Consider the following 15,256-nt stretch of genomic DNA (forward strand, 5'->3'; position numbering starts at 1 on the left):
AGTGATGGTAGAGGTGGCCCTGGTGGATCATGCAGGTCCAGGGATGCAAGTGGGAATGGGGGTCTGGGTGGAGTGGGTTTGGCTAAATTCTCGTTTTATGTCTTTCTGGGGAAAACAAGTAATGAATTTGCTGCTAAAGTTTGGGTTGGAAAATACAGATAAGGAACGTGTCTTTTTTATCCAACTTTATCTTCCCACAAATTCTGCAGATTCTTGGGATGCCTGTCTGATAAGCAGCGGTGGTTGGGTCTTGCTGTTTCTGTGCTCACACAATTCTGGAAGCAGTGAGCCTGTTATCTTTATTTTTAGGCATGTCCACACTTTTCCGCATCTCTCTTCCTCTCATGATGTTACCTGGACATGAGGTGTAACCCCTTATTCATCCAGACTTGTGTAGAGTCTGTGAGGTCTCAGGAGATGCGCTGACCTTCATTATAGATGAGGAAACACGGACAGCACTCGAGGTTGGGCCGCCGTCCTGCTTTCTGGCCTTTTGCCGGGGATCAGAAGACACTGGCGCTCACTGGTGAGGCCGTGGGCGCCTCCTGAGATCGGGGGCCTTCATTTTCTTTTCTCAGAAATGTGTAGAGTATGTGGAACAGGATTGCTGCTCTGATCGAAAACCCATGTAGAAAACTCTGAAAACCCCCATTTTAAGACTAATGCCCTGTCTTTCTCTTTCAGCGTCTGAAGACCCTGTCGGCTAAGGATGGGGAACCATGCAGCGAAGCGAGAGTTAAGTGCAGAGAAGGGAAATAAGGTAAGAAAATCTTCAAAAGCACAAGCCCTCCTCCTCATGTATCCTGTGGCTGCCAGGTTCTGGCTGCAGCTATTGGCTTGTTATCCTCCCATCTTAGAAACTTCTAGGGCTTAGAACATGTGTCCTCAGCACACAGACCAAGACCCGAATTCCTCAGCCAGGACCCCAGACCTCCTGTAGTCTCACTGTGACTGGCTTGTCCAGAAGCATCTGCCCCCACATCCTTTCTACACCTTTACCATAGGGTGTTTGGAAAATACAGGTGAGCAAACAGGAAAAGTACAAATGATCCGAGTCCCTCCAGCTATTCAGATGCATCTTCTGCGTGTTTCTGGCTTCAAATTTGCCATTTTCCACAGACATCAGCCTCCCCGTGTGCTCATGGCTCTGCATCACCTCTCACTGCCCCCAGGGGACAAGGCTCTCAGCTGTGTCCCCCAGGCCACTCAAACAGATGGCGCATCCCAAGGGCCACCTGCTGGCCCCCCCTCTGTCCACCAAGAAATCATTTCAGATCATGAGGAAATAAGCCTGATCTGTGTGCAAATACACCCCAGTTTGTAGGAGGAAAGTTTGATTAGTCCATTTCTTTGGTTAACTCATGATAAATGACAGTTCACTGGAATGTCTTGATGCTGAAGCTAGAAGCCCCCACCACCCCATCCTCACACAGAAGTGCAGGAGTGAATTACAATAAATCGGAGCCCCAGGACCTCTTTGCCAAGGTTCTGTGGTACAGGTTTTATTTATAATCATGAACTTTGCAGTTCATGATCCCTCTCTGATCTCTACTTAGACTCAATTTCTGTATCAGCCAAGTGGGCAATTTTCCATAATTTGTTTTCAAGCCATCCGTGTAAAGTAAATAAGTGATTGCTTGCTGTCTTTGTTCACATTTTATCTTAAAAGTGTTTTAAACACTTGAGAGAAAACATTGTTTTATCTAAAATAGTGTCATGTTGTTTCTGTGCTAATGATTCCTGACTCAAGGTCAACCAGAAGGGATTTACATGTTTGTAATGTTATTGATTTGGAATTCTCCCCTCCCTTTGAAAGGGGGGTGAATTTTATAAATGTGTAAATGATTCTGGTGAACACTGAATGGGAAATCGCATGTCATTTTGCATAGCTCACACATGAGCTGTAGTTCTGATAATCTCCTTGTTAAGATAAACGTAATTCTGAATGTGTTTGGTGACATAAAGACCGTGGGTCTGGGCAGTGTCTGCACCAGGAGGAAATCGTCTCAGCTGAAAATGAAAGTGGAAAAGAGCGCCATCCTGTTAGGACGGGGTGTTTTAAGGCACAGGGCGACTGATTTGCAACTCCGCTTCTAAAAACCTCTCTGTGGCTTTCAGGCTCTTTCCTGTCGATGAACATCGTAAAACACCCAAACCTATTTCTCATTTGTTTATTTTTACCCAAGTCAGGTTGTTAGCAACAGTAAAGCCCATACTTAGGCTTTTGTGTTCTGAAATCCAATTCTAACTTCCTGATGATTTAAAACAAATAAATGGAGCGTTTAAGATCAGTTGTTCCTATAGGCAGGTGTACACGTAAGGGCTCTTTCCTTCCTTCCTTCCTTTCTTTTTCTTTCTTTCTTTCTTTCTCTCTCTCTTTCTTTCTTTCAATTTATTGAAGTATAGTTGACTTGCAATGCTGTGTTAGTTTCTGGTGTCTGGCTCTTTAAATTTTTTGTAACCTGATAGAAACTATCTGAAGCCTTCTAGAGGGAGAGCTCTGTGGTGTTACAAAGAGTTTAAACTTAAACCAAAAAAAGAGTGACATGGTCTTCCCCTGCTCTTTACCAATCTGGGTGTTTCTATTGTCATTCTAGGAGTTTTTGGTTTTTGTTTTTTGTTTCACTGAGGAGAGAGTTGACAGAAAGTGTTTGTCTCTCCCCGGGAGCTGGTTGTTGACCTGTTAGCAGGGAGGGAAGGTGCAGGGAGCAGTCATCCACACAGCCCCCCAGCTCTGGCCTCTTTCCTTCCCCCTCTGCTCCCCACTCACATCTCCTCCACCATCAGCCCTTCCTTTGCTGCCTTCCTGGGACCTGGAGCCCCTCGGCAGGTGTGGAAGGCAGTGGTCCTAAGTCCCGACTTCTTGCTCGGCCAGTGCCCCCTTCTCAGCCAGGCTGGGGGAGGAGCTGCGGTCACTCCCCACCAGGAATACAGGGCCCCAGCTCAGGTCTTTCCCCATGACACCCACTGTTTGCCCCCTGGCTCTCTGTCCTCTTGAAGAAGAGGCTTTAGGAGGGAAGAGGGATCACATGGCAGAAGAGGTGGCCCTGCAGTTTCCCTGAGGGGTGAAAAAACCGAGTTGCTGCTCCAGCCTCTCATGTTGATACATAACAAGCCCAGGGGGCAGGGTGGTCCAGGCGGCTATGTGGTTGTGAGCCCATCCTGGTGGCCCTGTCAGAGAGCAGAGTGTGTACAGCGAATCTGGTCCACGAGGGAGACAGAAAGCATCCGGGGAGGTTCTTCTGCTCAGAGATGAAGAGACCTCTCAGCCTTTGATCCGTGTCCTGGCGGATTTGGTTCCAGAAAGCCCCAGGTCACTGATTCTCCAGCCCTTGGTCAGGTGATACATTTCCACGAGGTCCTTTGGAAGAACTGGGGAAGGACATGTCCCTGCTGCCGTGTCCAGAGGAACACATGGTTCTCAGTAGCCCCGCCTGCAGAGGCTCCAGCAGGAGAACCGGTTCCACGAGCTAGAAATAGAGCCCCCGCCCCAGGTGGGCTGTGCCTGTGCAGTCCTTGGAACAGGTGGCCATGGTGCAGGTGGACCAGACAGACTCCTGGCTCCACTGGCCCCCGGGGGGCAGTGGTCATTCCCTCTTGTCTGCTCAGGAAAGGAGCTGGATCAGCCAAACCTAGGACGGGGACCACCAGTGATGGAGGCTGCTCTGGCCCTTTATTTCTAGCCTCGCTCTGACTGCTAGCAGCCTCTGTCCTGTGGGTTTGCTCTTTGTGGTTTTCTGATGATTCCATGTCAGATAAACCAGCTGCTCTGTGGATACTGACGTTCTCACTGCCGTGCCCCAGGTGTTCCCGCCGAGGTTGTGTGGCTGCTGTGACCATGCACCACAACCCAAATGGCTTCACGATAGACACTTTTTCGCTCTCCATCCTGGAGCCTGGATGTCTGAGGTCAAGGTGTCAGCAGGGTGGGTCCCTCCGGAGGCATCTCTCCTGGGTGTACAGATGGCCGTCTCCTCCCGTGTCCTCACAGGGTCGCCCCTCTGTGTGTGTCTGTGTCCTGCTCTCTTCTTTTGAGGACACCAGTCCTTACTACAATGTTTGAAAATCTAACAATCATAATTTGGACAGCCTGCTTCTCACCTGTGGGTGGTGCAGAAAAAGCTCACCTCTATACCCATCTCTGAACATCTGGCTCACGGATATTCTCCAAAGGTGCCCAATTTCTAGAGTTTTCTATTTAATTAGCATAAGAAAAGATACCACGCTGAAAAACCAAGTCTGAGAGCTTTTGCAGAACTTAGATTCATGTCTGAATTTCACAATAATTTGTTTTTGTTTGGCATCTCCAGTTAAACAGATGAGCTACTTAAGCTGCTCTTCAAAGCCCAATGCTTGCTGGCTGCCTCTGCCTCTCCTGGGGCAATCACGCCCCTGGGGAAGCCATTCTCGAATTTAATCATCAAACCCACTCTCTGATGAGACTTGGAGACACCGTGCGAACGTCACTGGGAGAAGTGAGAGTTTGCTTTGCAGATACACACAGAGGCACGGAGCAGCTCAGCCCTTCCCACCATGGAGATGAGACATGTAGATTTGATGGGAAAATACATTTCCTTCTGAACAAATGCCATCCAGTCATGGAGCAGGCTTCTCCCCCCACCAGGGTTAATCCTCATTTTGTTCCCCATCATCCCATCCCTGGTGTGGAGTGTTCAGGAAGCCCTGTTCCTGCCACACCAGCCTCAGGAATAAGAAATCCTTCTACCTAAAGCATCAGTAGCTGCCAGTTCTTTTCCACGTGGAAATTAAATGCCTGGAGGGCTCTGCTCACAGACACGTGTGTCCTCCACCCCCACCAGGGCCCAGGGCTGCTGCTGGGGTCCTGAGTGCACAGCCCATGGGGGTGTCCAGTGCGCCCCACACACAGCCAGCTCCAGACCAGGTGCCTTGGGTTCCCCTGAGGGCCCCAGCCCAGGGCAGGTGTGGTCCATTCCCGAGCTCAGGAGAACTGCACAGGTGAGCCCTGCTCCCTCCTGTGGTTCTTTGTTAGAACCCACTGCTGTCAGCATGGCTACTTCACAGGACGGGAAGAGGGTTTGCTAAGAAACCACTTCCATCCGGTCACCCAGACCCATGAGATGGAGCTGTGGTGCCTCTGAGCTGGGAATTCAACTGAAACAATACTGATATGATATGGGGTGTTGGCAGTTGCTAGACCCACACACACATAATTCTACTGTCTTGGGCACATCACATAAACAGTTTTTTTTCTGGAGAACTCAAGGAGTTCTTAAGTTAATCAAATAGTATATGTTTAACAGTTTAGGGGGCTGAAAAGTAGAAGGAATTTCCCTTCAGACACTTACCAAGCTAGTCTGACCCTCAGATACACAGAAAAACTAAGGCATCATCTAGTAAAGTCTTAGATTTCAAGGTGCAGGCACACTTTCTCTTGTACCTGTCTCCAGCAATCTCAGAGGCCTTTCCCACTCTTCTTCTCTCTCTTCCCATCCCCATCTCTCTCTCTCTCTCTCTCCCATCTCCCTGTCTCTGTTTCCATCTCTCACACACCCCCACAGAGAATTCCTCTACACCTCAATTGGAGAACTTTAAGCTGTCTTCAGGTGGTAGGTGGTAGCTGTACCAATAGCTGCCACCTTGTTTCCTCGCTCTGCAGACCCCCTGCCACCACAGCTCCTCTGGTAGGACCACCTGCCCTGTGTCCCTGCCATCCAATGGGACAGTCACAGACACAGATGGCTGAGAAGCATGTGAAATGTGGTTGGTACGACTGAAGGACCAAACCTGTAACATAGCTTATTTGTAAATAATTTAAAGAGCTCTGTGTTTCGGGGGTGTCAGTGAATTCCTGCTGGATTGCTTCAGGTGTCTAGTTCCAAGGTCTCCAGACCCTGCCAAGTAGGCACCAGCTCCTTTTTGTCAATGACAAAAATTGGGGTCTTCACCTCAAAGTCACACGAGTTCCTACAAAAGCGAACATCAATGTCAGAGGGTAAAGTCCTGTGAAAATACCAGAGGCAGGTGGACAGCATGGTGGGCTGTGGGCTCAGCAGACTGAGGGGCTGCTCACAGGCCCTCCTTAACCCCGGGGGAATCTCACAGCACCTGTTGACTAACCTCTCCCTCCGACGTGGGCCACCTGCTCACAGCACCTGCCACAGAAGGTCAGAAACACGCAGTGAAAGCAGCAGCCACTTCTGTAACCACTTCTGCATTTCATGCATGCATCCTGACTTGCCTCCAGAATGTCAGTGAGCTCCTGAAAAGACAAATAAAAGAGTGTAGAAAATGCCTGCTTTTCAAGATGCTTTCGGAGATCTGTGAGGTGTCAACCACCTCTGGTCACAGGTGTGGGATCTCAAGATGGGATCTTCATCTGAATTCAGGATGAGCCGCAAGAACATAAAGTTATACACCCCCTTCCAGGTTGGTTTGTAAAACCGAGGGGTTTAAGAACCCAGGGCTGCCTCTGAAGCGGGGGTGTGGGGGGCGGGTGCAGGCTCCGTCCTGCCAGCCAGCATCTGTGCCCCACGGGAGCACTGCAGTCCCGGGGGGGATGGTGACGAATTCCAGTTCCAGATGTAGCCCTTCTCAGGGACACAAGAGCACAGCCCTGCTAAGCTTTTCCTTGACAGCAGGTCCTTGAATGTGTTGAATCAGCCAGGACTTTGCTCTTGACATTCAGGGACTAAAGAGAAAAACTCTCATTACAATTTTCTGCAGAAAACATGACCCTAGAGGTTGATTCTGATTTTTAAGGAGTGTGAGTGGGCATCTTTTTCCCTCCGATAAACTGAGAACATTCACACCTTTGTCAGCCAGGCGGCAGCAGGCCTCCCAAGCCCAGATGTGACTGTTAGACATAAGGTGTAATTAGCAAGCAAACCACCCCCTCACCAACCCTTAATAAAAATAATGGGGCAATTATGCAGTGATGCCCCAGGCAACATAAAAGTAGCTGGCAGGCAGCACACCAGCCCATGACTTATGAACTTGGCCACTCCCTCCTCCCCGGCTTTACTGCACCCCGTCCCTGGCCACAGGTCCAGCCCCCAGTCAGTGCCTGGGGCCCCTTCCTGGCTCACACCTGTTTCCTTAACATTCAGGGACAGCCAAGCCAAGGCCTAGAGACCTTGGGGCTGAGGCTGAGGTTGGGAGGGGCCCCCAGCCATCTCCGGGGACCCGGAGGCCTCCGGCTTAGAGGTTAGGACTCCTGTGAGATGTACATCTTCTGGGTTTTTCACCCAATTATAGAGCTTATTCGGGTTGGGACTTAGTTTGCAAACTTTGTTTTTATCAGAAACTGACCAAATCTGCAAGCAGCTGACTCTGGACCATAAAAGTCATTAAATATAAGTGAACTGTTTAGCACTGGTCGTTACGTATAAATGACACGACAGTAAAGTCATTTCCTGGGTAACACTACAGCAACAGCAGAATATGTCCCCGAGCGGATGCCTTTTGGATGTTCAGCTGCCCACAAACAAACCTCCATCCTCTCCATCATGTTCTTGCGCCTCAGGCAGCTGATCACGTGGAATCAGAAGCTGCTGTCCCGGGGATGGACCTGTTCATCATCATGTTTTCAGCTGGACTCATAAATCCTTCCTTCCTTGTTCCTCCTCCGTCCCTGTGATAGCCCCTAATACCTCTGTCCTGGCGTCTGTAACGCTAAACCATCTTATGAGAGTTGACAGGCCGGGGTGGGGGGGCAGTCAGAGAGGTTGGCCTTCCATCCAAAACCTGCACAGAACTAGCAGAGGCAGCGCTGATGTCATTGCATAGGGTGTGGGGGTGTGGGTGTGGTTTTTTGGTTTGTTTGTTTGTTTGTTTTAAAAGTTGTGACAATATTTGAGCTTGCAATGGATATACTCGGGGAAATGGTTTTCAGGCTCAGTTTGGGATTTACCCTGGGCTGAGAACATAATTCCACCAGCGGCATGCATCACAGATGTGCTTTTGTGAATTCTTAGTGACTGGGATGAAGTGTTAGATGGCACCTCTCCTTTCGAGAGGGTGACTGAGTTAGACCTCCTCGCAGCACCGTCGGTGGTCCGGGTTGATGGTCTGGGGGAAAGTTTGGATGGAAGATAGTTTTCACCTCCAAACAGTGGTTTTTAGGGCTCCTGCTCACTGTGCTCTCAGGAGGCTCCCTGAGCTGACATTTCTTATCCGTGCCAGGTAATTTCAGAAAGGCCACTGTGTAATTTTATCTTTGAAGACAGGTTTATTTCAGACTCTGGCAGTGAAAAGCATGTCCTTTCATGTGAAAACTCTGTTTGCTTTGTTGTTAAGGAAGAACTAGTTTCATATTTAATAAAACCCTTAAATGACATGAAACCTAAAAATTCAGGCTTCAAAATGATACTTCCTTTCTTTTCTCATTACTTTGGCCGTGTGGCAATAAAACTGTTTCAATTTGGAAGTGAGACATTTTGTGAGCTGGAATACACTTGTGAATGTTTTCTTTCTGTGTTGGTGAGTGTGTGTTTGTCTGTGCGTGGCATTTCCCTCACCCGCCAGCCCCCCATACTGCAAAATGCCCAGGACAGCTGTGTGAACACCTCAGCCTCAGCCCAGGCTCCAAGTTTTAGTAGTTCTACCAGCCCACCCTCCTAACTGAGATCTGGTGCCTTCGTTAGTTTAATTATACAGGTAAACAAAAGTCTACACCAAATAGGTAATTGTTTCTGTGGCTTTTGGTCCTTGCAAAACAGACTGTTATTTAATGTCCTAAGTTGTGCTTTAGCAAAGTCATATATGACCAAACACAAGTTCCTGTCGTGGCTCAGCTATAGCAAACCGGTCATAGTATCCTTGAGGATGTGTGTTCGATCCCTGGCCTTGCTCAGTGGGTTAAGGATCCGGCGTTGCTGGGAACTGTGGTGTAGGTCACAGATGCGGCTCGGACCCCACATTGCTATGGCTGTGGCTGTGATGTAGGCCGGCAGATGTAGCTCTGATTCGACCCCTGGCCTGGGAACTTCCACATGCCACAGGTGAGGCTCTAGAAGCCAAAACAAACAACAAACAAACACAAGCCATACAGCCATGAATAAGGCAACTTGGTAATTACATTAATTACCCCGTGATGACTGAGGGTGACTGCAAGACAGGCTGTCACATGGGCTGTTCACACTGTCCTTCTCAGACTTGTGTTTAAGTCACGTAACAAAATACCAACATCTTGAAATTTAAAAGTCAAGGGCGGAGTTCCCGTCGTGGCGCAGTGGTTAACCAATCCGACTAGGAACCATGAGGTTGCGGGTTCGTTCCCTGCCCTTGCTTAGTGGGTTAACGATCCGGTGTTGCCGTGAGCTGCGGTGTAGGTTGCAGACGCGGCTCCGATCCCGCGTTGCTGTGGCTCTGGCACAGGCCGGTGGCCATGGCTCCGACTGGACCCCTAGCCTGGGAACCTCCATATGCCGAGGGAGCGGCCCAAGAAATGGCAAAAAGATAAATAAATAAATAAATAAATAAATAAATAAATAAATAAATAAAAGTCAAGGGCAAGTTTAAACATTGTTTTCAAGTGTGTCGGTAGGAATGTACCTCTTTGGGAACTCAGTCTGAGGCCTAACCTTGCTGGGACAGTCCGACACTGCCCCACCCACCCTGCACGGCCCAGCCTAGCCACTGTCCTCCTGCCCACTTCCTCTGCCTGCGCTGCCTGGCCCATCTTCCAGCTGCACTGTGTTACTCTCCTGGAGCTGCACTCCTGCCCCAGCTGTCAGGCTCATTTTATTTCTCTGGCTGGCTTTGCCTTCCCAACCTAGAAGGCAATCCCTGTGGGATCCAGGACTACCCACCAATGACTACACCACCGGGGGCTGCAGGGTCCAATACAGCCATAGCGTCAGCAGATACCACCAGGTGTTTGCTCAGTGCATGGCGTCCAAGTTGGTCTGGGTAGCAAACGTCAGTCCACACTGGGGCCATTACCTCTGCTGGAAATACCTGCAGGGAAGGAGGCTGCTTTTTCAAATGCATCCCCCGCAAATCGCCTCCTTTAAGTAAAAACCAAAGCCACCCAGAGCCAACTTGTTAATGTACAGTCACATCCCATTGCACCTCCTTCTCCAGGATGCAGGTGTCTCCCAGGAACCAGAAGCCCAGGAAAACGTCTTAGTAATAGGAAGTCAAAGCCAGTTCCACAGGTCATGTCTGCTCACCAGGGCCCTTTGGCGGTGACTCTGCCCACGCCAAGCCCATGTTTGAAGTGGAGAGACAGATGATAGACGAATCAGCATGCACGTAGGTGATTCAGATGGTGGTTGGGCTTAGAAGACATTCGCAGGGTTGGGGGCAGGGCTGAGGGCAGGGCAGGGGTAAGGGCCGTCATATTGAGGCAACATCGAGCAAAGGCCAGGAAAGTGAAGACAGGCTCTCTGGGGGCAGAACATCACAGGAAGGCATCCTTGGTGCATCGGGAGATGGTAGGAGGCCACGTGCGATGCCAGAGGGGCAGGGAAAGGCCTAGAGCCGTTATGAAGTCAGGAACTATCCTTCTGAGAAATGACCATACCTGGCCCAGGTACCTGGTAGGTGCCTTGAGGAAGGTCACATAACAGTTACCTGTGAAGCGAGAGCCAATAGGATTTACTCTTGAACCAGATGTCAGAGAGAGAAAGGGAGTGAAGGGCAAGTGGAGGGTTGGGGCCTGGCCACCAGTGTGCACCTGTGTACAGGTGAGTGCACCTGTGTACAGGTGAGGACACAAGGTGAGGGACGCCTGGGCAGAGGAATGGGTGAAAATCACTGTGAGTTTGAGGTGCCCCTTGGGTGTGCACCTCACAAGGAAACGCAAACACATTCCTTTCAGATCAGTTAAGGAAACAGGTTTAGAGAAGTGTCCAAGGCTGAGCCCCAGACCCAAACATTTGGGACCTGGAAGGTGACGGGCACTTGCCAGCGAGACCAAGATGCTTCAGCTGTGAGGTGGGAGGATGGACGTGAGTTATCAGGTCCGGGAGGGAGTGTTAGAAGCATTTCACGGGTCCAGTCAGGAAAGGACAGAGGCTGGTCCACTGGATGGATCAGCCTGGGGGTCATTGCTGCCCTGAGCTAGAGATGCTCTGGCGGCCTGATGGCAGCGAGACCCGACTGGTACAAGCTCCAGAGAGAATGGGACAAGGGCACGAGCCTCCTTGAAAAGCTGTGTGGTAACGAGGAGCTGGGCAGGGAGCATGGCTGGCAGGGGCGTGGAATCCAATCGCAGCTGTTCTGCTTTTTTAGGGGAGGATGTTTATTTTTATTTTAAATTTTATTGAGGTATGGTTCGTTTACAATGTTGTATTAGGTTCAGGTTCTGCTTTTGACCTTGGAGCACATTGGTCAACTGATGCCAATGGTACCATGATAGGGACCAGTCACCAAGGGTAGGGGGAGCCGCCTGCTCTGCTAAATGTGGTTTTGCTTGGAAAAGGAGGAAAGTGGCTCATCTCAGCCTCGAGCTTTAAGATCTGATGCCCAGGTTTGCACCCTCGCTTCCAGCAGCAAAGGCCCCTTGACCAGTGGAGACAGACAGTAGGACAGCCAGATTCCCACCCAGGAAGCCCTGCCTTGGGTTCAACTACTGCAGGAAAGTCGCAGCTCATGTTTCAGGTCACTTGCTGAGGCCTGGAAGTGCGGGCCGTGATGTTGTGTCTAGAAGGAAACTCCTGGCTGTAAAGTGGACGCCAGAGACCCAGCCAAGGCAGCCGCCCCAGCAATGTGAGACTGACCCTGAGCTGCAGGTGGATGTGTCCAGGGTTGGGCATAAGGGCTGGGGGCCTGGACTGATCTTACAGTTATCAGCTGCTGGTGTGTTTCAGGCAGGTGCTGCAGCTAGACTCTAGAAGCTGCATCCGTGCTCTCAGGCCATGAGGAAATTATTCCTGGGAGGCACAGTGAGGTGGTAATGTCCACCCTGAAAAATAGTGCAGCTTCCAAGAGCATCACACATGAAGTGGCCTAAAGCAACACAAACTCATTTTCTCACAGTTCTGAAGGCTGGAAGTCCAAAATCAGGTGTTGGCTGGGCTGGGCTCCCTCCGAAAACTCCAGAGAAGGGTTCTTCCTGCCTCTTCCAGCTGGTGGTGGGGACCTTCCCATAGAACTTCTTCTTTTGGCCATTCTGTTCTACTCTGTGACAAATTGATCTTTTTTTTTTTTTTTTTAAGGGCCACACCGTGGCATATGGAAGTTCCCCTGGCTAGGGGTCAAGTCAGAGCTACAGCTGCTGGCCTACACCACAGATCATAGCAATGCTAGGCCCTTTAACCCACTGATCAAGGCCAAGGATCCAGCCCGCATTCTTGTGGATACTAGTCGGATTCGTTACCACTGAGCCACAATGGGAACTCCCAAGTTTAGTCTTTTTAAAAGAGGTTTATTGCATTGTTTTGCAAAGTGAAATATGACATGGTATTTGTAGCATATTCCAGGAGTTCGTAACACTGTTTTTTGATGAGCCGTGGTGTTTTTTTTTTTTTTTTTTGGTTGCCCCTGTGGCATATGGAAGTTCTCAGGCCCAGGATCGAATCCAAGCCAAAGCTGCGACCTACGCTGCAGCTGTGGCAACGCCAGATCCTTAACCCGCTGCCCTGGGTTGGGGATCGAACCCATGCCTCAGCAGTGACCAAGAGGCTGCAGGATCCTTAACCTGCTGCACCATAGCGGGATCTCCTGATGAGCAATTCTTAATACAGAGACTCTTCTCATTCCGTTGTTCGAATACAGAATATTTAGTTACTCTCTTTAGGAACAATATGTCTTTTGCCTTTCCTGCCAACTCTTCAGTGTTTAAAAGAAAATCAATCTTTGGTTTTGTTTTCGTTCTTGAGCATGTGATCATGCCCTAAAAACTAGGAAACCGAGTGTGATTGTTTTACGTCGTGGTTCCTATGGTGCTTAAACTAAAAGCATTGTTTCCTGAATAACACAGAGAAATCGTTTGATCTGCATCTTTCCCGGACAACTTAGTTACCACGTAACCCGTAAGAATGAGTTACTTACTCAATAGGGATAATTTTCAAAAATACTTTTTCTTTTTCTTTCTTTCTTTGCTTTTTAGGGCCACACCTGTGCCATAGGGAGGTTCCCAGGCTAGGGGTCAAATTGGAGCCACAGCTGCCAGCCTACACCACAGCCACAACAACACAGGATCTGAGCCACGTCTGCAACCTACACCACATCTCATGGCAATGCCGGATCCTTAACCCACTGAGTGAGGCTAGGGATGGAACCTGAAACCTCATGGCTCCTGGTTGGATTTGTTTCAGCTGCACCATGACGGGAACTCCTCAGAATGCTTTTGTTATCCTCCTGTATAGCACAGGGAACTATATCTAGTCACTTGTGATGGAACATGATGGAGGATAATGTGAGAAAAAGAATATGTATATATATGACTGCGTCAAAAAAAAAACCAATTCAAATGTCGTCTATAAATAAGGGTTAAAGAATTTTCCCTGGCCTAACCTCAAAGATCAAGACTGTAAACAAAAGTCAACATAGCTTTCCTGTGATGTGAGTCTGTTTCTACAATAAAATTCCTAGATTAATTGAAATAAAATACTTCTGTCTTCTCCTAACTATACTCTGACTTGATTTTATTTTAAATTATGAAACAAGAGAAAGTCTGCAGGAGTTCCTATTGCAGCTCAGTGGGTTAAGAACCCAAAATAGTCTCGGTAAGAATGCAGGTTCCATAAGGATCCAAGGTTGCTGCGAGCTGTGGTGTAGGTCACAGATGTGACTCAGATCCCGAGCTGCTGTGGCTGTGGCCTAGGTCAGCAGCTGCAGCTCTATTTCGACCCCTAGTCCAGGAGCTTCCACATGTGGCAGGTGCAGCTGTACAAAGAAAAAAAAAGACAGTCTGTGGCCTGAAAAACAACATTTCCCCTATTGGGCCTTTGCAGAGAATGTCACGTCCACACTCTTGACAGAGTGAGGAATTGTTCGTGTTGATCTTGGTGATTGGTGTCTGTCAGCACTGTATGTATGAAATTCTTGAGAATCACTTCATTTCTCAGTCAAGTTCAGGTGACTCATCCTGGTGTTGAATGGGTGGAAACCAGCTTTGGCCTGATTGTTTCTCCAGGTCTTGGAGCGAATTCGAGCAGGTTTTCTGTTCTGGTGGTTCACCCCAGTGGTCATAGGGATACAGAACTCAGCTTTGAAGAAGGGCACCTGCAGAGGCAAGAGGTTATTCTCTTTTGTGTTATGAGTTTGTTCCTTTAGAACAAGGGAACCAGAACGCAGGTACATAAACAGCGTGGTGTCCATCAGTGACCAGGGCAGCTGAGACCCAGATGCTGGTACAGTCATTACAGTCATTATGAACTGATTCAGTTTTCAGAATAAGCCCATGAGACAGACGGAATCCTTATGCCCACCTTACAGTGAAGGAGGAAACAAAGAACGTGAAAGAGATTGGCAGAGCCAAGGTATATGTTCAGAACAACGGTCACAGTCTGATCTATCAATGCGTTTGTCCTTTGAGCTAAGATATATTTTCAAATATTAGACTTTCACCCTTGACCCTGTCCACACCACAGGAAGCAATTAAATACCCATGTGTAGGCATACGGTGATAATGCTCAGAGAAATTAAGTAGGAGAGGTTTTTATTATATAATATTATAGAAAATGTATTCACCTTCAAATTAAGAAAAGCAGAGTTTTCCATTGCCTTATTCTGTTTTCAGCAATGTAGAATATCCTTTCGAACTGAGTCGATGCCCTTCTGTGAATTAGCTTGAAGTGCATTTTAATTAAACTTTCAATTTGCTCAACCATCAGACGCTTTCAGTAAAAGGACTGCACTGAATAAAGCCTGTCTTGCTCTCTCCCCCATCCCTGCAGCCATCCTTCTGCCCTGACCTGCTTATTCCATGTAACCAGCTGACAGAGCAATAGCTTCGAGGAATGAATAGCAGGATATCTGTGTCCCTAAAATAGCAGTTAGAATATCCACTTACATAACAGGCCTCCATAAACAGTTTCACTGTGACACTAGTTAATACTTACCTTGCTGTGACTTCTACAAGCCAGTGTTTAAATAAAGTTGTGAGCGTGTTTCTTTGCATTCATTATTTAAAAAACACTGCGATCTTTTTTTAATATTTTTATTTTATTTTATTGTCTTTTTGCCATTTCTTGGGCCGCTCCATGGCATATGGAGGTTCCCAGGCTAGGGGTCGAATCGGAGCTGTAGCCACCAGCCTACACCACAGCCACAGCAATGCGGGATCCAAGCTGCGTCTTCGACCTACACCACAGCTCATGGCAAC

The 15,256-nt window shown here is 48.6% G+C and overlaps 1 protein-coding gene across 8 annotated transcripts in view; it reads left to right on the forward strand.

Annotated features, from left to right (window-relative positions):
* The window catches only part of MBP (myelin basic protein), a 117,324-nt gene that overhangs the window by 21,746 nt on the left and 80,322 nt on the right, over positions 1–15,256 (forward strand). For 7 of the 8 annotated variants that reach the window (XM_047766927.1, XM_047766925.1, XM_047766926.1 and 4 more), the window contains one exon: positions 685–760. In XM_047766927.1, coding sequence (XP_047622883.1) covers positions 710–760 — 51 coding nt within the window. In that variant the 5' untranslated portion in view covers positions 685–709. Of the gene's footprint in view, positions 1–501; positions 527–684; positions 761–15,256 lie in introns of those variants that run through there. The other variant, XM_047766923.1, reaches the window with a different exon arrangement.

Source organism: Phacochoerus africanus, chromosome 2 (genome assembly GCF_016906955.1).
Source record: "Phacochoerus africanus isolate WHEZ1 chromosome 2, ROS_Pafr_v1, whole genome shotgun sequence".
Classification (NCBI taxonomy): Eukaryota; Metazoa; Chordata; class Mammalia; order Artiodactyla; family Suidae; genus Phacochoerus; species Phacochoerus africanus.